The sequence below is a fragment of the Prionailurus viverrinus genome, chromosome X (assembly GCF_022837055.1).
Source record: "Prionailurus viverrinus isolate Anna chromosome X, UM_Priviv_1.0, whole genome shotgun sequence".
NCBI lineage: Eukaryota > Metazoa > Chordata > Mammalia > Carnivora > Felidae > Prionailurus > Prionailurus viverrinus.
Genome location: NC_062579.1, coordinates 17676537 through 17699355, shown reverse-complemented (window position 1 = coordinate 17699355; position 22819 = coordinate 17676537). Strand labels below are relative to the sequence as shown.

Sequence of the window (22819 nt, the reverse complement as noted above, 5' to 3'; positions counted from 1 at the left end):
GAAAAAAAAAAAAAAAAAGTATCTGGTGCTGCCACCTAGAGGTAGGTTCTGAATTTTAAAATGTGCAAAACAGAGCTGCTACATGGAACTGCATTTATAATTACGGTCCCTCCAAAATGCAACACTTTTGTTAGAAATGACACTGAAGCAAAACCTTTAGGATCAAAGGTGTCATATACACAGTGTAATTAATATTAAATTGCTCGCCATACATTAAGTAATCATATTCGTCTTTGAGGAAGACATGCAAAACTGATTTCCGAATTCCTCCTCTATTCTACTGAGAGCTTTCACTGAACAAGTGACTTAAAGAAACAAACTTCATGCTCTATTTGAGAAAAGGAACTTCCACTTTTATTAGCCTAGCTTCTGACAGGTTCGAACGTCTGGTCCAGTTCAGAGTAAAGGAAAGAATAACCTACTTGGGTCTCATGAGTTATCTGGGGGAAGAACAGCCATGGTTCTCCCTGCAACAAGCAGAAATGATGTGTGCTTTTATTCAATCCCGTGACTCGCAGTGATACAGTCACACCATTTTTCTTGGGGGGGGGGGGGGCGGGATGGGGAGGACAAAAGGGAAAGTGAAATGAAATTAAAATTCTGTCATTTATAATTAGACAATTTATAGGATCTCACATTATTTTGGCAACAAGATCAAAGCTCTCATGTTTCAAAAAGTATTTATAGAAAGTAACATCACAGGCACCGGGGTGGATGAGTTCAGCAGTGCTGTTTTTTACTTAAGATCGCCATATTCTTAAGCACACACACCTCCAACATGACATGTAGCACAAAATTAATTTTCCTACCACTATACTTTCTAAACATCGTAAGCTATACCTGCTTTTAAGAATGTTCACCTGCCCCCATTTCCAAGGAGTATTTAAAACTCTTCTGAAGTCAAGGCATTTAGTTGAGAGGCTGAAGCATTGGCCCAAGTAATTTTCTTCTTCCAAAAGACAAGGTCTCTATTAGCACAAATGCAAATAACTAAGGTAAAGCCAATTATGTGTGTCCATACAAGCGAGGAAGAAGAAAAAAATCCTTATGAATAAAACTCCAAATGGGTAAAGTGAGAAACTGATATACCTAAGCAGGTGTTGGTAATAATTACTGAAGTTGCTAATAATAGAATTCTGCTGTAAAACTGTTTCCTAAAAATCCCTTTTAGGAAATACATCATTTATGTTTTGCACAAATCCAAGCGTTCATGTATCTGGACTTCTTAGAGAATAATACACAAACTGACTATTTAGTATGAGTAATGAAAAAATAAATGAATTTTTAAAAGGTAAATGCTACATCCATAAAAAGCCTTATACAAGAAATTTCACAGCAGCTTTATTCAAAATAACCAGAAACTGGAAACAATCAAGATGTCCACTGATAGGAGAATGAAAAAATAAACTTGTGTAATCTAACACGGAATACTACTCAGCAATGAAACAAGAATGCATGATGCTATACACAAGATGGGTAAATCTCCAAACTACTCTAAGTGAAAGCTGCTGAACACAGTAAGTATACATTATAGAAGATCATTTATATAAAATTCTGAAACAGGTAAAACTAGCCAAGGGTAAGACAAATCAGGTGATTGGTTTCTTTCGTGAGGAGGGATGATGACTGGGAAGGAAAACAAGGCAACGTTCTGGGTGATGGAAAAGTTCTGTGTCTTGATCAACAGAATATATGAGACTCTTAAGACAGTAGCATCTCACTGTATGGACGTTATACTTGAAAGAAACCATATGCCAAACAGGAGAGGTTTGTGACGTACATTTCCAAAGGACTCATATTTAGAACATATAATGCCTGCAAATCAGTAAGAAAAAGACAACCCAACAGAAAAGTATACAAACACCTCACCAGGAACCCGACAAAAAGGAGATAGTCAAATGGACAATAAGCATGTGAACAGGTGCTCAATTTCATTTGTCATCAAAGAAAAACAAATTAAGATCACGATGTTATACCACCACATTAAATGGAGAAAACACACAACACCAAGTATTGGTAAGAATGTGGGGCACTTATACACCGAGAGCAGGGAGTGTACATTAGTTGAACCACTTTGGAAAGTTAGTAGTACCTACTAAAGCTGAACATATATGAGGCCTCCCATGACCTAGCAATTCTCCTAAGTATATACCCAACAGAAACACATGCAAGTGTTCAAGAGAAGACATGTGCAAGAACGCTCAATACAGCACTATTCATAATGGCCCAGTTGTGGAAACAACCCTCAAATGCACTGAAACGAGTGTGGTATATTCATACAGTGCATACAGTGCAATACTACACAGGAACGAAGTACAACCACACGGACGAAGCTAACAAACGTAATATTGAGTGAAAGTAGCCAGATACAAAGAGCAAAGACACAATTTCTGTCACATCCAAAAAACGAGAAAAACTCATCTACGATGTCAGAAATCAGGATAAGAATTTCCTGGAGAGAGTAGAAGACAGTTTCTAGGAGGTGCCATGAGGGGGCTTCTTCTGAGGATATAATAATATATGTAATAATATATGTTTCTTGAGCTCAGGGCTGACTACGCTGTTCAGTTAGGTTTTGTGTGCTTTTCTGAATATATGTTATACTATTAGAAAATTCAGGGGGCACCTGGGTGGCTCAGTCGGTTAAGCGTCCGACTTCAGCTCAGGTCACAATCTCGCGGTCCGTGGGTTCGAGCCTCGTGTCAGGCTCTGGGCTGATGGCTCAGAGCCTGGAGCCTGCTTCTGATTCTGTGTCTCCCTCTCTCTCTGCCCCTCCCCCATTCATGCTCTGTCTCTCTCTGTCCCCAAAATAAATAAACGTTAAAAAAAAAAGAAAAGAAAATTCAGGTCGAAAAGGGTGAGAGAATGAGTACTAAATATTTATGATATGCCTATGATGGGTTCTAATCTCACAGATGCACACACCATCACCTAGGAAGCAGTATTAGCAAAAACTGAAAGAAATTGAACTGAAATATGATCAAGTCTTTAGCTCTAACTACCACTTTACAGGAAATACAGGAGAGAGAGGAACATGTTAAAAGATACCAGTAGGATGCATTCGGCAAACTCCAGAATAAGAGAAATTCTATAGGACAAAAACCCCACGTTTCTTAACAAGTAAATTGGATGGTTGCAAAAAAAAAAAAAAAAAAAAAAAAAAAAAAAAAAAAAAAGAAAAAGAAAAAAGAGATTAACTGCCATATGGACTATTACATTCCAATTCAAACAAGAAGGTTTTTATCTTTTTTAAAGTTTATTTATTTTTGAAAGAGAGAGAGAGAATGAGCAGATGAGTTGGGGAGAGGGCAGCAGGAGAGAAAGGGAGGGAGGGAGAGAAAGGGGGGGAGAGGAGAGAGGGATGGGGACAGAGAGAGAGAGGGAGGGAGGGAAGGAGGGAGAGGGAGGGAGAGAGGGAGGGAGAGAGGGAGGGAGAGAGGGAGGGAGAGGGAGGAGAGGGAGGAGGGGGAGTGAGAGAGGGAGAGAGAGGGAGATAGAGGGAGAGAGAGAGAGAGGGAAGGGGAGAGAGGGAGAGGGAAGGGGAGAGAGGGAGAGGGAAGGGGAGAGAGGGAGAGGGAAGGGGAGAGAGGGAGAGGGAAGGAGAGAGAGGGAGAGAGGGGGAGGGAGGGGGAGGGGGGGGAGAGAGAGAGAGAGAGAGAGAGAGAGAGAGAAAATATATCAAGCAGGCTCTGCACCGTTAGAAGAGCCCAATGCAGGGCTCAGTCCCACGAACAGTGAGATCATGACCTGAGCCGAAATCAAGAGTCAGACACTCAACCAACTGAGCCACCCAGGCGCCTCTCAAACATAGAACTTTTTAAAAGAAGTGTATCCTTAATACAACTAGGGAATACAAACACTTATTGGATGTTTGATGGAATGAAGCAACTGTGAGCTTTTTTTCTCTTTTTTACTAGTGATAATATTGTTGTTATGCTGAAAAGGGGGAATCCTTATCTTTTAAAAATGTAAAATGTAATATTTACAGGTAAAATTATATGGTGTCTAGAATTCACTTCAAAATAATCGGAGTAGCTGGAAAAGAGGAGCAAGATTGTCCACAGTTGCAGAGTGCTAAAGCTGGGTCACGAGCACCTGGGGGATTCTTAGGCCATTTTCTCTACTACTGAACACGTTTAGAATTTTCCATAATAAAACTTTTTAAGAATTCTAAAGATCCAGTTTCAAGATCAACAACTGCAAGCGGCAGACCTGAAACTGCCTTTCACGGCAACAATAAGACAAATGGAAAACTTATGAGTATTTTGTAAAAAATAATAACCAAACCTTTGGGTCAAATAAACCCGCAAGATTTTTAATGTCCTGCAAACATAATCCCCAAAATTTTAAGTGGAAAAAAAATCCTGATGTGCAGCACCCTCATGACCTCACTCAACTGTTTTAATGCCCTTGATGATAGCTCTAAATGTGAATTTTAACTTAATGAGATGTGTACCTCTAGAAGTGTTTCTATTTTCTTTCTTATATTTAAACCTGAGACAAGATGGTAAGTGTATGCTGAAAAAATATTTGCAAAATACAGCAGCACAAAATAACAGACCAAGGATTGCTGCTACTACAACAAAGACCTCTCCTCCCCAGCTATGTTGGTAAATATTTTGGGGAGTGGGGTGTAGGACAGCCAGGCCAGAGGTCCCTAGGCAAACCTTTTAGAAATTAGTAATTGTTTAACCATTTTTTCCTTCTGATTTTGTAAAAACTGTCTTATTTTTAATATTACTTTTTCAATAAGGAAACTATAATTTACCACCTTTACCCTTTCCTCTTATTCATGTATGTAGATTTAATATAGTTTTAATAAAGTTTAATGCTATGTTCAGCTGTTTTCATTTATCATGTCTTAGTCATTTTTCTGTAGGCTATACAGTATTGGTAAGTATCATTTTATTTTTATTTTTTATTTTATTTTATTTTTTTTTTAATTTTTTTTTTCAACGTTTATTTATTTTTGGGACAGAGAGAGACAGAGCATGAACGGGGGAGGGGCAGAGAGAGAGGGAGACACAGGATCGGAAACAGCTCCAGGCTCTGAGCCATCAGCCCAGAGCCCGACGCGGGGCTCGAACTCATGAACCGCAAGATCGTGACCTGGCTGAAGTCGGACGCCCAACCGACTGCGCCACCCAGGCGCCCCGGTAAGTATCATTTTAAAATGATGCATCTTTTTGGGGCACCTGGGTGGCTCAGTCGGTTAAGTGTCCAACTTCAGCTCAGGTCATGATCTCATGGTTCGTGGGTTCGAGCCCTGCATTGGGCTCTGTGCTGAGAGCTCAGAGCCCGTTTCGGATTCTGTGTCTCCCTCTCTCTCTGCCCCTACCCTGCTCACAAGTTCTCTCTCAAAAAATAAACACTAAAACAATTTTTAAATGATGCATCTTTTTAAAAAACTTGAGCTATAGTTAATAATACTGCACTATATACGTGAAAGCTGCTGAGAATATATCTTAAGTGTTCTCACCACATCGAAAAAAGTTAACTACGGAAACTACATGAGGTAATGGATGTGTTAATTCTCTTGATCTTGGTAATCATTCTACAATGTCTATGTATATAAAATCATCACTTTGTACACTTTGAATACATTTAATTATATTTGTCAATTACTCTTCAATAAAGTTAAAAAGTTTTTTTAAATTGACCTAACTTCTAAATTAGAGAAAGTCCCATCTTCCTCTGGACACTCCAAGTATTACAAAGCCAGAATACCAGTCCCAGCAAATATTGTAAACATGCCTCAGAGTTTGGCTCCAAGTTCCCAGGGATCTTTGTTTGACTTAGGTGAGCAGTGTCACTGCGGGCCCTCATGTGCCATGTGGAGTGGCTGAGATGGCACGGGTCATTGCCGTGCAGGTCGGGGCCACTGCCATTCAGCAATGGGCTGGAAGAACTAATGAGAGGTGGGAACAGGCAACCAATCTCGAGTCCACACTGGCCTCTCCAAAGCACAGCCCATAATGCCAAATGCCAAGACCTTCATCAACTCTTCTCTAGTGGCCCAAGCTACAAGTGGTCTGTGCTTCCCCTGAATGCCTATAATCCTTTATTTTGCCTGTCTTGGGACATGCACTGTGCTGTCCACTAGTCTTCCCTACCATGGTGAAATGGACAAAATGGCCCGGGCTATAATGTGAGTAAAGGAGCCATGGCCTAGTCATCCTCGTATCCCTCACAGTGCCCATTATGACGCTGAGCCCAGCAGGCTTCAACATTCAAGTATCCAATGAATGCACAGGTAGGCTGGGAGCATGACCCACTGGTGATACGGTGGAATGGCGCTCCATCCCAGAAGAGGTGGTTCTTATCAGCAGACAAGATAATAACCTACTTTGCCTTTGGTGCGATCTTACTTTTTAAATTTTATTAATTACGTTATAGGAAATATTTAAGATTTGCAAATGATGGTCACATATGTATGTTCTTCTAAGAGCTTGATCGTGAAAAAAGGCAAGAGTCTTGGATCAACAAAGTGATCCCCGAGGCACCTGCTGGTGACATCATTCTACTCGCAACCACCTATACTTTATCCACCCCACCCCCATCTTTTGTAGGCCTGTCAAAGGCACCCCTGACATTGCTTGGCCTGCTGTTGCACTCATTTCTTGGGTGTTACTGGACCCTATCTATTGACAAAAACTACCTTCTGTAACCTGTGTGGGATATGGGGTCATTTTTTTAAAAGGGAATTTTTACTTTCCAAGTGAATCCAGGAACATACTGGGTTAACCATGTTGTCTTGTTTTAAACACTACTTTCAGAGATTAAATTCTAAATTCTCATTCTTCAAATATCTATAGTTTCTCAGGACAAATGACAAAACTGCCCAGACAGGCACATGCCTGCAATTTGATCAATGGCCATGAAGAAAGGTACTTGATGGTTATTATACAAATTATTGCTCATTAGAGGAAAGATATTACATAATTCTAAGTACTTTTATGCATGAAATATAAATTTATTAAAAGATGAAACTCAAGGATGAGCTTTAGACTACTCTTATCACTGGCCTATTTTCTTAGGTACAGAAGACTATGTGGATGTTGTAGCATACTGTGAATATTTCCTCTACAGACTATGGAGGGATTTCATTAGAACAAGAGAAAAAAAACCTAAGGTCTGGAGAACAAAAGCTAAGAGTTCTAAGTTTTTGTGGCCATGTTTCCCATAGGGCTATTGTGTAAGAAGAGTAAGACTATATTTTTTTCTGTTCACAGATGGAAAAGAGTAAAATTTCGCTTTATTTAAGCCCAATAGCAATAATCTTGCATGGGTTTCAGAAAAATGATACATATTTTACTGTGGGATAATGAGGACCATTAGTTATTAGAGAGAACAAATTATTCTCTTTCAATTCAACACACTTATTCATTCACTCATCTAATAGACTATCCTCTCTCCTTTGCACTAAAATGGCCTTCCTATACAGAACACCTGGCCATGCAACATGCCAGCAGACAGACCTCAGGAGGTATCTTGACAGGGAGAAATAGTCAGAGAATTTCCAAAGTGAAGCCACAGGATAAAACCAACACTTGATGCTTGCCTTTCATTTCAAGGAAAGCAGTATAAAAGCAATAGAAAAAGAAAAAGGTGGTGGAAAAATATACTTGCTCTCCACAAAAGAGTCTTAAAAATAAAAAATCATGAACTTAATAATTTTCATAAATGAAATTATGCCATTATTCCTGATTTCTTTGTACTAACTAAAAGGACAAAGTATCAAACTTCACTGAAGTTTCAACACTGTAATACATTTCATTAATCAAAGATAAAAACTACATTAAAAGCAAGAGAGTTATTTTATGTCTGTGATTAGGCAGTTGGAGAGCCTGTATTTTATGTATACATTTGTACACTTCAACTTATTTAACATTGTCAGTTCACGAACTGTAGTTTTTTTTCATATAAAGAAAACAGATTTAGAATTTTAAAAACAAATTACAGTAATTTTATGCCTACAGCTTGCACCTCTTAGAAACCATGCACCCCCTTACACTCCTCTTACTTTCCCCCCACCTCCCCACCTCCTCCACTCTCCTCCGCCCTAAAACCACAGGCTAAGGGAGAACTGGTAACAGGGGCCTCTAATCCCCTAGTGGAAAACAGCCATCCTGATTTTTCTCTGGGGGGGGCGGGGGAGGGATAAAGGATGCAGATCAGAACATGGCTCCTGCAGCAGAGGGCAGGGAGCAAAGGCGGGCACAGAGCCGCCTGGGGAGCTTCCACGTTTTCTATAGACCTTCATGGTCCACGACATTTGCAGTCCTGCACTTCATGCACGTGGACCTCCTATGGGCAAAGAGGGAGAGAGAAAGGACTGGGGGTTTCTCACTAATACAGGCAGAGATGCGGACAGCGCCTGTTGGTAACAACAGGAGCTGCCGTGGGAGCAGAGGACGAGCACAGGACGAGGGGACAGCACAATGGAGACAACTTCACAGGCCCTCGGCCGAAGACCCACTGCCAAGCGGCTCAAGATAAACACTGGAAGATAAAAAGGGGGAGTCGCAGCAGCTCCTTGGAAACCAAAGACACAGATCTTCCCAGTAGCTCTGAGTGGCTACCTGGCACCAAGAGGTGGCGGGTGATGGGCTAGGAGAGGTGGAGGCTGGGTGGAGCTGTGCCCAAGTACGGAGGGCTCCGGGCGCACAGTGAGCCTGGTCAGTAATAACATGAACCCTCTGCAGACAGGACCCACGGGGCTACCGGCTTGGAAAATGGGCTTGGAAAATGATTTGCGAAAACTGGATTCATAAGGCAGAGCCTGTGACCACAGGGCAGTGGCAATTAGGATCAAGTCTGTCTTTAAGCAAGTCAAAATGTGTCCACTGTTTAACTTAGAACTACCTTAAATATGACCCCAGAACCGACAAAATCCTTCTGGGTCCCTCTGGGACCAGTACTGAGATGCACGAGCGGGTATCGGGTTGCCCACCAGGCAGGCTCCACCACCCTTCCCTCGAGGCGAGGCTCGGTGCTAACTATGTCACTAACTATGTGTCACTCGGGGCCGGGACGGGGGGGGGGGGGGGGGGGGGGGCGGCACTTCATCCATCTACTCCTGCTCAGTGCCGGGCCACTGGGAAATTTCACACCAGGGAAGGAAAGGATAGCAATTAGCCTCTAGAATAGGTTCTTGGTGAGGTGGTACAAATGGAAAAACTGGGAGCCCTACTCTTTCAAAAAATGGTTCTTCTTGGGGGGTTTTTACTGCGAATGTCCACTGGTGGGTGCAACAGGGAGAGGAGGGCACATGAAGATGAAATTCCTGTGCCTTCACATCCACACCACTCCACTCCTGCTTGAAGAGCTGTGTCATCGCCTCTCAGAGCTAAGAACAGGTAGGAGAGGGTGGTGCAGCGGTGAAGAGCTTTGGAGTTCACAGAGAGCTGCGTCCCATCCAAACGCAGCCAGTCCCCTTACTAGCTATGTGACAAGACCGAGTTAGTTACCTCTCTGAGCCTCTGATTCCTTCTCTGTAAAATGGAGCGAATACAACACACCCTCATGAGGTTCTTGCAAAGATTAAATGAGATAACATATACAAAGTACTTAGTACGGTATCCGACAGAGCAGCACCCAATGCGGAGATGAGAAAGAAAGAAGCTAACAACTACTGTGCGCTTCGATGCCCCTCCTCCCCGCTGAGGATTTATAAACATCATCAAATACAATTCAACTCTGAGAACACATTACATGGCGATTTGGGTAGCAGATTTTATCATCCTAATTATGTTCTGCTTAGGCAAAGGTCAAAAATAAGTTTCCACTTCCAGAGCAGACACTGGCAGAAGAGTGGAGTCAGGGCTAGCAGGCAGAAGCTCAGGAAAATGCTCACCAGGGGCAGGATGGCACACATCCGGGTCCACACATGCAGAGTGAGCACTAACTACGTATAAACCTTAGGGACTGGAGAGGCCGTGGACACATTTACGCAGAGGCTGGGCAGGAGCGCAGGGCGTGGCTGCTAACAGCACCCTCTCTGCTCCAGGCCCGGGCAGAGGTTCACCCGTGCATCAGCCTATTGCCCCCTCAGAACAACTCTGCCTTAGGATTCCAGAAACCAAGGCTTTGAACAAGGTTTGGAGGCTTGTGAAAGCCACAGAGCTTGTGAAACACAGAATCAGCATGGACACCCAAGTCCCTATGATGTCAACACCCATGTCTTAAGTCAGACATTTCAGTGAGAAGAGGGGGAGAATTTTCCATGAAGTAGGGACAGAATGAGCAATGCCACACTAAGGGGACCCTAAGTATACCGATTAAGAAATAAGGCTAAAAATACAGGTTGGAGCTCCAAAGTTAGAGTCTACAACTGCCAGAGTTAAAGACTGTGAGATGTCAATGGCACCTGGACTTCACTTACAGATTGTGAGGCGTCATCTAAGGACTTTATTAGGCAGTATTCTAAAAATACTCATCTTTGCGGACAATGGGAAAGAGAGTAGACATCTTAAAGCACTGTAACCCTTTCCATGCTGGCCATCTAGAAATGAAGTCAGAGCAAGTAACGAAATGCATCTGTAAGCAAGAGATGACAGTCTGGTGACACAGGAAAAAGTCAAAACACAGAAGTTTTGGGGTTGACCAATACCTCCTGGGATGATGACAAATTAGGAATCAGCTCATTCCTAGAAGGTAACAGCAAGTCTGGTTTTCAAAGAATTTAAAATAAAGTTAGAGTAGGATACTCACAGGGAATTGTATACTAAAAATTAAACCTTTTACTCTTACTCTTTAAAAAAAGCTGTGTACACTCACTTTATACAAAAATACATTTAGAGATAGAGACAAGATAAACCACCCATCACGATACCATCAATCTCCTTATTAATAGAAGTTCACCGATTAAAGCAACGACAACGTAAGCTCAGACACTGGAACTATGCCTACAATCTTCTCCTCCTCTCTTCTCCTGCCTTCCCTCTCTTCCCTCGACATTTACTGACTGAGTGCCTACTGTGGAGCAGGCATGTGGCTACAGAGGGAGCAAATATGTGGGCTCCCCAGCCTATGAAGGGAGACAGAGAGTAATCAACCAACCACAAAAATAAATACCCAACTATAAACAAAGAAGTGCTCGACACATACGGTGCCGATAAACAAGGCTTGCAACAGTTGAGGGAGGACCATGGCTGCTGGTATAGGCAGCCGGGTAAGAGGCTATGTGAGTTGGGGACACTTACCTAACCACGTTGCAATGAGGACAGCATCGATTCCGTCTATTGGCTCACAGATCCGAGCCACGACCGGGTGGATCTGCTGAGCCAGGTAGTACTGGGTGTCAATGGTTAAATTGTCCTGTTTCTGTAGCTGCTCGGGTGCATAGGCCCTCTGACTCGCACTGAGGTTTGACCCATCCTACAAAAGGACACGGCACAGGTAGCTGTTAAGAAATTCAATCACACATACTTGCCTGGCCACAAAGAGGGACAACAATTCAAATTTTATGTATTCAATTACAAACACCAAGAAGTCCTTTTGACCTATTGGTGAACATTTCATATGTATCTAAGAGTAGGAAGATCAAGGAAAACATGTCACCCACTGTCCAAGAATGTAAATCCAGCATGTGTTGTGTTCTATTTTTTGTTGAAACATGAAACCAAGAAGATGGCATGACTAGATTAAATAATTCCACCTGCCATATCACAGAAGCACACTGAGAAGACTTGCTAACTATCAATCTAGCCAGAAAGGCTTTTTAGGAGTAATGAGAAAAGGCATGTGTGGTCCTTTTACCATGTGAATACAATCCCTTCATGCAAGGATTCTAGTCATAATCTCATCTTAAAGGCCCCCCTAGGGGTAGTATTTTCTTTGAGGAGCTGTATGTATCGAGAAACAAATGAGCAAGCAGTCAAGAAAGGAGTATGAAACCCACAGAGTAGTGACTCATATAGAAGATATAATAGGAATAAAATTAATGAGCTATCTTGGTGGAATGGCAATGCTCTAGAAGCAAAATATCTGGCCGGTGGAATGAAGGGCATGCCATTTCGTACTGTTTACATGGGTCTCCTCGAGGAAAGAAAGATGGGTCAGAGAGTATCTTTTCAAAGGCTCTTTTTACAAAAAACAAAAAACGTTTATTGATTTATTTTTGGGAGAGACAGAGAGAGCAAGAGCTGGGAGGGGCAGAGAGAGAGGGAGACAGAGGATCTGAGGCAGGCTCTGTGCTGACAGCAGAGAACCCGGTGTGGGGCTTGGACCCATGAACCATGAAATCATACCGGGAGCTGAAGTCGGACTCTTAAGGAACTGAGCCACCCAGGGGCCCCTCAAAGGTTTCCTCTTTATAAAAAGCCGTGGAATTCTATATAATTGATCCACAGCCCTGTGGGTGAGGTCACCAACATCTGTGACTCTACAAGTCATCCAACAATTTGCTCCATACCTCCTCTTGTCAACAACAGAATTTTACATTCAGACTAGTCAATTTTTTTAAATGTTTATTTTCGAGAAAGAGACGGAGGGCGAGGGGGGGAGGGGCAGAGAGAGAGAGAGACAAAGAATCCGAAGCAGACTCCGAGGTGCCAGCACAAGAGCCTGACGTGGGGCTCAAACTCACACAATATGAGATCATGACCTGAGCCGAAGTTGGCCGCTGAACAGACTGAGCCACCCAGGCGCCCCATCAGACAAGTCAATTTTAACTATTCACAATGCTCAGCTGCTCTGCCAAATAGATAACATGAACCCTATTCTTTCATTCCTGCTACACTCAGCCCCTTCTCAGAACCCAACCCAAGAAGAGGCTACTTGCACGCCACTGTCTTCACCAGACTGGAGGCAGAGGCCTCTTTATCTGGCAAGGCTCCTGAGGGAAACAAACGGAGATATTTATCAACTAGGTCCTACCTGGTCTGGGATATAATGAAACACCTACAAAGAAAGCAAACCCTGGATTGAAAAACTTGCCATTTAGTTATTTTTCAGGAGTTCACAACATGGTAAAAACAAATTAGGCAGAATTCATCAACTTTAATTGCTGCCCTTTGAGAAGTCTGAATCATGAGAGGAGGGTAAGATGACGGTTAAGGACAAAAACGGTGTGAAAAATCCCTGGGCAGCGTCTCTATGCACCACACCTGTACTGACTGACTTTGTTAACACACACCTGAAACTTGATTAATTTAGAGAATTCTTTTTTTTTTTTTTTTTTTTTTTTTAAAAACTTGTCTGTCCTTCGGGCGCCTAGGTGGCTCAATTGGTTAAACATCCAGCTCTTAGTTTTGGCTCAGGTCACGATCTCTCGGTTTGTGAGATTGAGCCCTGCATCAGGCTGTGTGCTGACAACACGGAATCTGCTTGGGATTCTTTCCCTCCCTCCGTCTCTCTGCCCCTCCCCCTGCTTGTGCTCTCTCTCTCTCTCTCTCTCAAAATAAATAAATGAACAAAAAAAAATCTAGTGTGTTCTTAAGATTACAACGATGTTAACTACTTTTTAATGGTAAATAAAAATCAAATTGTAGAGGCAAATTTTTTTTGAAGGCACGTGAGTTACTTTCCAATATATTAGAAGATATTCTCAGAGTAAGGCAAGTTTTTAAAAAAGCAGTTGAAAATTTCTAAGCATATCCTCAAGTTAATAAAGTTTTTATTTTAAATAACCACACAAAAGACCAGTTTTCACACTGACACAAATAGATTTCTTTTTTTTTCTTTTCTAGCACGGAGCCCAATGCGGGGAGCTTGAAGTCACAACCTGAGATCAAGACCTGAGTTGATAACAAGGATCAGATGCTTCACTGACTGAGCCACCCAGGTGCCCCAACCCAATCATAGTTCTTGCTGTATTTAAAAAATCTGAGCCCAAACATGACTAGATTCAAAAGAATTGGTAAGATAGGTTTTGCTATGTTGTGTTGGAAAAACATTCAGGCCGTGACATAAGATATATCCCTCACAGACCTAATTCTCCAACCTAGCAAGATCCCACGGTATATGCAGTAACACACGGCATACGCTTTAAAAACTGATTAACAAGCAATGTTCGTCCTGCATTAAGTGCCTACGTAGTAATTCACAAAGTTCACAAAGTACATACTTCACAGAGACAACCAGGTGCAATCAATTCATTCAAAACTATGTCATCTTTAGAAGGAAACTAATGGAAAAAAGTTATTTAAATGGGTGTACAAGGGGGCCCCTTAAAACAATTATGTTAAAGGCATGCCTTATGGAAATTATGTCTAATGAAAGTTAAATAATTAAGGATTTAAAACTTAACCATTAAGTGGAAGTTGATTTAAGATCTCAGCAAATAATTCATGTAGGTTTTACAAGTCGACGAACTACAATATAAATCAGACACCAAAAACATTACTCTCTGAACTCATCTGAATTTATAGTCTGAGTAAATTATCAACAGAGTACTGTAGTCGAATTTTAATTAGAAATTTTAAACAAAACGGAACCTGTCTAGGAGACAGACTATTTGCAGAGGACACCTTTGCTTAGAGCAGTAAAGTACTCTTCAAAATATCAAAAAGAGATTCTAAATAGATGGTTGTGTTTGGAAACAGAATAGTGTGAGTCCTTAAAAGCAAAAGAGGTAGGCAACTCTGGCTCACAAACATCCTCAAAGCAGGCTTGCCCCGCTGCCAGGGGATAGAGGCGAATGCAAGTCCTGCAGCTTTTCCTGGGATACAATGAGAAGGCTTCATAAAAAGAAACATGAACTGTAGTTTTAACAAGTAAGTTAAGGCCCAGCACCAGTGGATGGGGGAAATATTGACAATACATCAAAATGGATTTATCGCACTATATCAGCGTCAGCATTTTTTGAGCTTTTCTAGCTCAGTAAGACCCGAGAAAAAGCAAGCTTAAGACCTAATATCTAGACATCAAGGAACATAACCCGGACTTCTAAATACATCGATCACACTACCACACATCTCCACTCCAGGTTTAGCCAAAACATAATTTTGGCTGGATTTCATTATTAGATGTCATTTCTCAGAACCTATATGATTTTCAAAGCTGCATTGCCATCTGTTCCTGTCACTAATAATCTAAGAGCTTTTCCATGTATGTGAGATCATAAGTGAAACAAAACTAGCCTATTTACCAAAATCTTTATTTGCATAATATGAAAATTGTTTTTTTGAGATGAGACTTGTCAGAGGCAATATGCAAAGCACATTAAGGGATTGAGCGAGTCAGACATTTATGGAAATATTTTCCTGCAGGAATTGGCTTTCTGTAACAGTTCTTAATCAAGGGTAACCCTAGGAGGGAGACAGAGTCAAGTGCTGATTCCTGTCCATGTACTTAAATCATTTGTTATGTACGTCATCTGTGATACCGAGCAGATATTAGCAGCTAATTTTTAAATTCTGAAAAGACTCTATGTTTTAAAAACACACTGACTGTAGTTTGACAAAGATCAATCATAATGCAATGAAGTTCAAGGCTTATCTCATTTTTTCCACTGTAATGACAGAACGCAATAATTAATTAAAAACAAAGCCTTACACAGATGAATTACGCCTTTTGATAAGTATACCACACCACAATTAATTTTAAAGAATTTGGATAGAGGCTGTGACTTTTTTTTTTTAATAGGAGAAAGAGATGAGACCTCTCCTTTGCTCCAACTGGAGTTAAGTGCGTTCAAAGAAAAAAACTACTCTTCTGTCCTACCATCTTTCCCCATCCCTGTTAAAGGCATGCTCCTCTCCAAAGAAACTGGTTAGTGGTGTAAACTTATGTTCCAGAGGGGTTAGAGGTTCCTCAGAGGTGCCTCATGGAAGAGGGAGAAGGCAAGGAGGTGGGTTCTAGGCCACCGCCACTCAAAATAAAGAAAAGACCCCAAAGTGGTTAGGTAATTTGTGTTTTCTTCCTAAGGAATGTTTTTAGGATCCATCACTTTTCTCCATATTACCAAGTACTTCACACTTTTTTCAAGGGACTATTCGAACACAGGCTAGGGAAACATGCATCCGCTCTCTTATCCTGACAGTATTCCTAATGGAAACTATGGCAAAAGGAATAACAGACTCCTGCTGGACATGTGACCAAACTTACACACATTATCACTCAAGTCAGTTTAGGGGTGAAACAGCAACCACTGTCATGCATCTGTCTCACCAAGATAATTTCAAGTGAACCAGGACACTGGTCTTAAATGCTTTAGGAAAATTTTAATAACATACCTCATACCTCTGACTAAGGCTTCAAATATTATAAAACCAACCAGACTAACCCATCTCTTTACAGGACCAATTGTTTGGAAGAACACGAAGTAAGACACTGTGGTGATCTGAAGTTTACTATAGGTTAAGAGGTCTGGGAGTCTTATTAATTACTACAATTTTACCTGACAGATGACATACGACACGGTATCTCCAGCTTTCACCTTTCTGCCTCCTTGAGAATTTATCCAGAGGGCAACATGTACATGAGGTAGGCTTTTCTTATCAGGGTAATCCTGGGGATCCTTGGTCAATGCCTAAAAGAGGAAAAGAGGAAACAAAAAGCCCCACGGTTTAAAATAAAACCCTTCTCACACAGATAGACACTAAATACATCTTTCCTAGAATCCTATCAGCCACAGAAACATAAGATGGACAGAAGCTGCATGTAGAAAACAGTGCCACAGCCCATACACATTCCATCCACAAGACTCCTCCCTCCTTCATTGAGTAACTAATATGACCAAATGGAACTCTGGCAAAAAAGAAATACAAGTTTAGGGGCCATGGCATGTAATACTTGGCTATAAAAAACTAAGACTATAAATTCAGTTTCCTGTGAAGCCTTTAGAGTTTCTCCTCATGTTTGCAGTTCTCTCCCTGAATTAACTGGTTAGTAAGGACTGATGCAGAGCAGTTACTCTGACTGAACGGTGTTTTCCAAAGGCTTCTCTAGCCTACATAAATCTCAAAGGTGCCAGAAATCGGTGGACTTAACACTCACTTTCAGCTCCAGAAAGGCAGAATGAGTGAGCTGCAAGCACAAAGTCGGCCCCACGAGGGCAGGAACAGGTCAGCCTTGCTTGCCGCTGCATCCACAATGCTCACGACCGTTCTTGGCGTGCAAGGGCAACCCAAGGTTTGCAGAATAAATGATTTTGCTCACTCTGCAATAATTAACTAAGTTCAAGCACTGTAAAGTACTGAGAGATGAGTAAGACGGTCACTGGTTCTAAGTCATCTGCTATTAGAAGATTCCCCATTCCACAAATGAAACCTCAAAAATAAGCTACATGTGCCCTAAGGGAGATGTGGAGCAAAGTGTTAGGGAGAGAGTTTAGAGGCAAAGATCACTATCATCTGAGAATAGAAATCATAGGAGAAAAAACTTGAGCTGGCATGTGAAGAAAAACAGGATTTTAAGACAAGGTGACAAGAGCAAGAACATTCTGGGCAGAGATAAAAGCAAAAGTTCAAAGAAGAGGTGACACAGAATACAGTCTACTGGAGTAGAACTCAGTATGCACAAAGGGGAGAAGGAAGGGATCTAGCCCTGTGGTGGGTTTCAAAAGACAAGAGGAAGGGCAGGGAACAGGGCGCCGCATGACTACATCACCTAAATGTGCTCTGCAGACCTGTGGGGGTTCCGGGCACCCTTTTAGGAAGGTGAGAGCTCAAAATTATTCTTCTAACATACTGTTGGCACTGGTAATGCAGAAGCAGTGGTAGGTAAAGATCCTGATGCCTCATAAACATGAACGGGGGCTGCCACACCAAAGTGTGGCACCATTCCTGGTATTCTTTGCCACCACGCGCTCAGAGTTCTCAAAAGAAAAAAAAAGAAATGGAAAAAAGAAGAAAGAAAAAGCGAAAGAAACCAGTTTCACGTGAGAATGTCCTTAATGGGGTGCCTGGGTCGTTCAGTTGGTTGAGGGTCCAACTCTTGATTTCTGCATGGGTCACGATCCCAGGGTCATGGGACTGAGCCCCGTGTCAGGCTCCGTGCTGAACGTGGAACCTGGTTGAGATTCTTGCTTGTGCGCTCGCTCTCTCTCTCCCCCCCCCACCCCATTCACACACGCACTCTCTCTCTAAAATAAAAAATTTTAAAAATGAATGTCCTTTATGAAACAGCAAAAAGTTTTAGATTTTTCAGCTCCTGACCCTGAATACAAGGCTAATATTTTGTGTGACAAGATAAGAATTACACATAAGCCATGTCTACTGTATACTAAAGAATGAAGCTTACTCGACAGAAAGCACTTGTGCAAATGTTCAGACTTGCAAGCCAAACTAGCTGCCTTTTTCATAGAACACAGTTTTTCCTTACAAGAATGATGAGCCAACTACTACTGTTCTAACTTGGGTCTGCAGCAGACAATTTCTCAAAAAAAACGGAGTGAACCTGCAACCTGAAGACAAACAAGTGGCAATACGTACTGCCTAAGGTAAAATTCAAACTTTTAAGCACAAATTAGAATTCTGGAAAACTCGTTGCGTGTGTGTGAGCTTGACAGCTTTTCTATCCTTAAAGACTTTACTAATGCTAATAGCAGGAAATATTTTAAAATGTGATTTTGAATAATCTACAATAAAATGCATTCAATATTTGGAAGGTCTGTACAACTGCCAGAACTATCATTTCATAAATGGCCAATGCATAATGCTTTGCATGAGTAAAGTATCTATTCCAAGTACAACACAGACCAACAGATTTTAATGTGAGATTATGAAAAGTTCACTGATAAGGTTTCAGATTTCCCCATTACAAATAGCCTTTAAGAAAATACCACTTAGGTGAGACTGGGTGGCTCAGCTGGTTAAGCATCTGACTCTTGATTTTGGCTCAGGTCATGATCTCACAGTTCGTGAGTTCGAGCCCTGCATCAGGCTCTGTGCTGACAGTGCAGGGCCCGCTTGGGATTCTCTCTCTCAAATAAAATATGAAAAAAAAGTTTTTAAATACCATTTAGATAATAGTGGTGTAGAATCAAAGGAGAATATATATTACAACTATCTGAAAAAAGTAGTGAAATATTTCTCCTTTTTCCAACTACATATTTGTGTGAAAATGGATTTTCTTCCTATACTTCAACCAAAACCACACACGACAAGACTGGACATTCAAGTGGATATGAGAATCCAGATGTCTTCTACCAAACTAGACACTGAAGAGATATGCAAAATTGTAAACTGATGCCACTCCTCTGGCTAATTTTTCTTTGTTTTGAAATACATAGTTATTTCAAGGAAAAATGTTATTTTTGAATCACATACTGGGCTTATTGCTATTTCTAAACAAATAAATGTTTTTAAAACTTCTCAGTTTTCATTTCTAACAGTAAATATTAATATAGACCACACATAAAATCTCTTGCCGCCCTCAATATTTTAAGACTGTGCAAGTGTCCTGAGGGCAGGAACTCTGAGAAATGCTGTAGTAGGAATAAAGCAGGTTCTCCAAAGGGCGGCACACACCCATGTCATGTCCACTTTGTAAATCATACACTCAGGGCCAGAGAGTGCCTAGGAAATGCTCCACGTATTTGAATCTCCTCCAACCTGCATTATGTGGAGTCTTGATTGACTTGGATGGGTAATGCTGCGCAGAAATCTTAATCAATATAACTCTACTTAAAAAAAAAACCATTATCTTCTTCAACTGACTATACATCAGAGCAATGTTAAGAAATTCTGAATTTCATCTGACATACTTTCCAATTATTAGATTGAGGCTATTTGGGGATTTTACAAGCTAGTTTTCGAAGGCTTGATTTAAAAAAAATGTTTCCTGGTGGTTTAGGCTCAAGTTAGCTAGGGCTATACAAATCAGCTGTGAAGTACTTTGTGTTACTTTATAAAATATATTTAAGCTAAGATTGCAGTAATTCAGAAAATCACACCCAGTGTTTTTCCGTTGCTTTCAACAACAAGGGCTAAAATCTCTACAAAGGTAAATCTCACCACTTTACTCCTCCACCCAAGGCTAGTCTCCTATTTTCAATCCCTCCCAAGTTCACAAAAATATCGGTATCTACAGATAAACAGATATCCTGTCATAAAATCATCCACAACCAGTCACATAGACTGTTCTGCTCCACTCTCCTTTGAAAGTGATAAAACATAAAAAGTGAACTGCTCACAAGTTTTCTTTAAAACTTGTTTATGTTTAGTGTAAGTATTCAGAGAGATCAAGACACATCACCTCTGACATATAAATAGCTTGCTGTAAACAAGACTGAGGAAAAATTATGACACAGATAGGCCTTTCATCAGAATTTACTGTGCTTGGTGCAGCCGCTCTGGAAAACAGTGTGGACATTCCTCAAAAAATGAAAACCAGAACTACCCTACGACCCAGCAATGGCACTACTAGGCATTTATCCACGGGATACAGGTATGCTGTTTCGAAGGGACACATGCACCCCCATGTTTAGAGCAGCACTATCCACAATAGCCAAAGTATGGAAAGAGCCCAAATGTCCATTGACGGATGAATGGATAAAGAAGATGTGGTATACATATACTACGGTACGTGCATGCAACTAGAGGGTATTAGGCTAAGCGAAATTAGTCAGTCAGAGAAAGACAAATATACGACTTCACTCATATGAGGACTTAAAGACACAGAACAGATAAACATAAGGGAAGGGAAGTAAAAATAATATAAAAATAGGGAGGTGGACAAAACATAAGAGACTCTTAAATATGGAGAACAAACAGAGGGTTGCTGGAGGGGTTGTGGGAGGGGGGATGGGCTCAATGGGTAAGGGGCATTAAGGAATCTACTCCTGAAATCACTGTTGCACTATATGCTAACTAATTTGGATGTAAATGAAAAAAATATAATTTTAAAAATTAAAAAAAAAATAAAAAAAACAAAGGAAAAAAAAGAATTGATTGCGCTTGAATCACCACTGCAGAAATCCGTTTTATTTTTAAAAAGGTATAAAAATATGGGACAGTAAATATATCTTTGACAGACTATTACCATCTTGAAAACATGGACCTTGCCTTGCTCATTCAATTTTATATTCCCGAATCTAGCATTGTGCTTATAAGAGGTAGTGCATGTTTGATGAATGGAAGATTAAGAAAGCAACTGAAGGGGCGCCTGGGTGACCCAGTCGGTTGGGTGTCCGACTTCAGCTCAGGTCATGATCTCGAAGTTTGGGAGTTCAAGCCCCGCATCGGGCTCTGTGCTGGCAGCTCAGAGCCTGGAGTTTGCTTCAGATTCTGTGTCTCCCCCTCTCTCTGCCCCTCCCATATTCATGCTCTGTCTCTCAATAATAAATAAACGTTAAAAAATTTAAAAAAAAAGCAACCAAATTCTTTTAATATTCACTGGACAACTGTTACTTGCCAGCCACTATGTCAAGTAAAATGGAGATTATAAAGACAGTGACTTAGAATTTTAGTTCTGCCACAGAAAAATGAATGCACAGTCCTGATCACACTATTACTATTACTGTGGTTAATAATAATGTCCCTGTAAATTGACAATTATTGCAGCTAAATGATGGATACATAGGGACTCATAATACTACTCTCCACTTTTAAGTTTAACAATTTCAATAGTAAAAACTTAAAAATCACAAGACTATAGACTGCTCATCAGAACTTGGACACTGCCAGTGTGCCTATGACTTCAGTTTCTTGGCATACTAGTAACACTGTCATTGTTCATATGAGAAGATGACAGCGGGGGTGCAATGGCCTAGGGGACACGTGCTCAGTGTTATTGTGCCTGTAATATGGTCATGTTTGGATTCAGCCTTCCAAACTCCTGCCGGGAACTCCTTGGAATACAAGGCCCACGTTTCTAAGAAGGTAGACAGTGTCAGGGATACAACCTGCGGAAGTGATGCAAAAAGTGATCAAGGGAAGACTGCAGTTTTAACTCTTCCTCACGCAAATTTCTGAGACAGACCAAACAAAATCTGAAAGGAAATCAGTGTTTAGATGTCACAAGTAAAGCCATGCCAACAGGTGAACATGGCATCACTTAAAGTGAAGAGCTAGTGCCAAAGCACACGTCCTCTTCTAATATTTACTTCTAGTTGTTTGTGCTTCTGTATATAAAAGAGTGTCTCTTTTTTTGTGACATTAAAGACATCACAGTTAAGGTGTAAGGAACAAATGGCTTATCTAAAAACAAATACTAATCCTAAGGATATGCATAGCAAATACTCATCTTCTCTAAAAACCAACAAATGCAAATTAAATCCAAAAGTGAGACACTTTCATATCACAGTGACAGCATTATTTTATTTAAATGTTATCAATGATATTATCACCAATGAACTACTACCAATACAAGGAAATCTGTGTGACACTGGCACACACATTTTATTTAATCAATTGGTTATCACCCTTTTACAAAGCAATGTGGCAAGAGCTGTACAGATATTCCTGTATTTTTTTATTTTCAGAAAGAGAGAGCAGGCAGAAGCAGAGAGGAAGGGGTAGAGGAAGAGAGAGAGAGAGAGAGAGAGAGAGAGAGAGAGAGAGAGAGAGAGAGAATCCAAAGCAGGCTCCATGCTCAGCAAAGAGAATGACATACAGGGCTCAATCCCACGCCCCAGGGATCACGAGCTGAGCCGAAATCAAGAGTCAGATGCTCAACCAACTGAGCCACCCAGGTGCTCCAGATAGTCCTATCTTTTGACTCAAATATTTCACGCCAAGGAACCTAAACTAAGAATATAATTCATTCAGAAGCAAAAAGATAAAGAAGGAAAGATGTTCAATCTGGTTATTTATAATATCAAAACTAATGTAAATAATCAGACAAAATTTTTAAATAAAGATGTATCAGTGAAATACAAAATTAACATGATCATTTTTAAGATAACATAGAAATGTGGCAAAATCTGTTTATG

The 22819-nt window shown here is 40.9% G+C and overlaps 1 protein-coding gene across 1 annotated transcript in view; it reads right to left on the bottom strand.

Annotated features, from left to right (window-relative positions):
* POLA1 (DNA polymerase alpha 1, catalytic subunit) overlaps nucleotides 1-22819 on the bottom strand; it is a 299688-nt gene that overhangs the window by 154683 nt on the left and 122186 nt on the right. Inside the window, exons 31-32 of the mRNA XM_047844422.1 lie at nucleotides 16343-16474; nucleotides 11205-11379 (exon numbers count right to left, since the gene is read on the bottom strand). Of these exons, the coding sequence (XP_047700378.1) occupies nucleotides 11205-11379; nucleotides 16343-16474 (307 nt within the window). The remainder of the gene's footprint in view (nucleotides 1-11204; nucleotides 11380-16342; nucleotides 16475-22819) is intronic.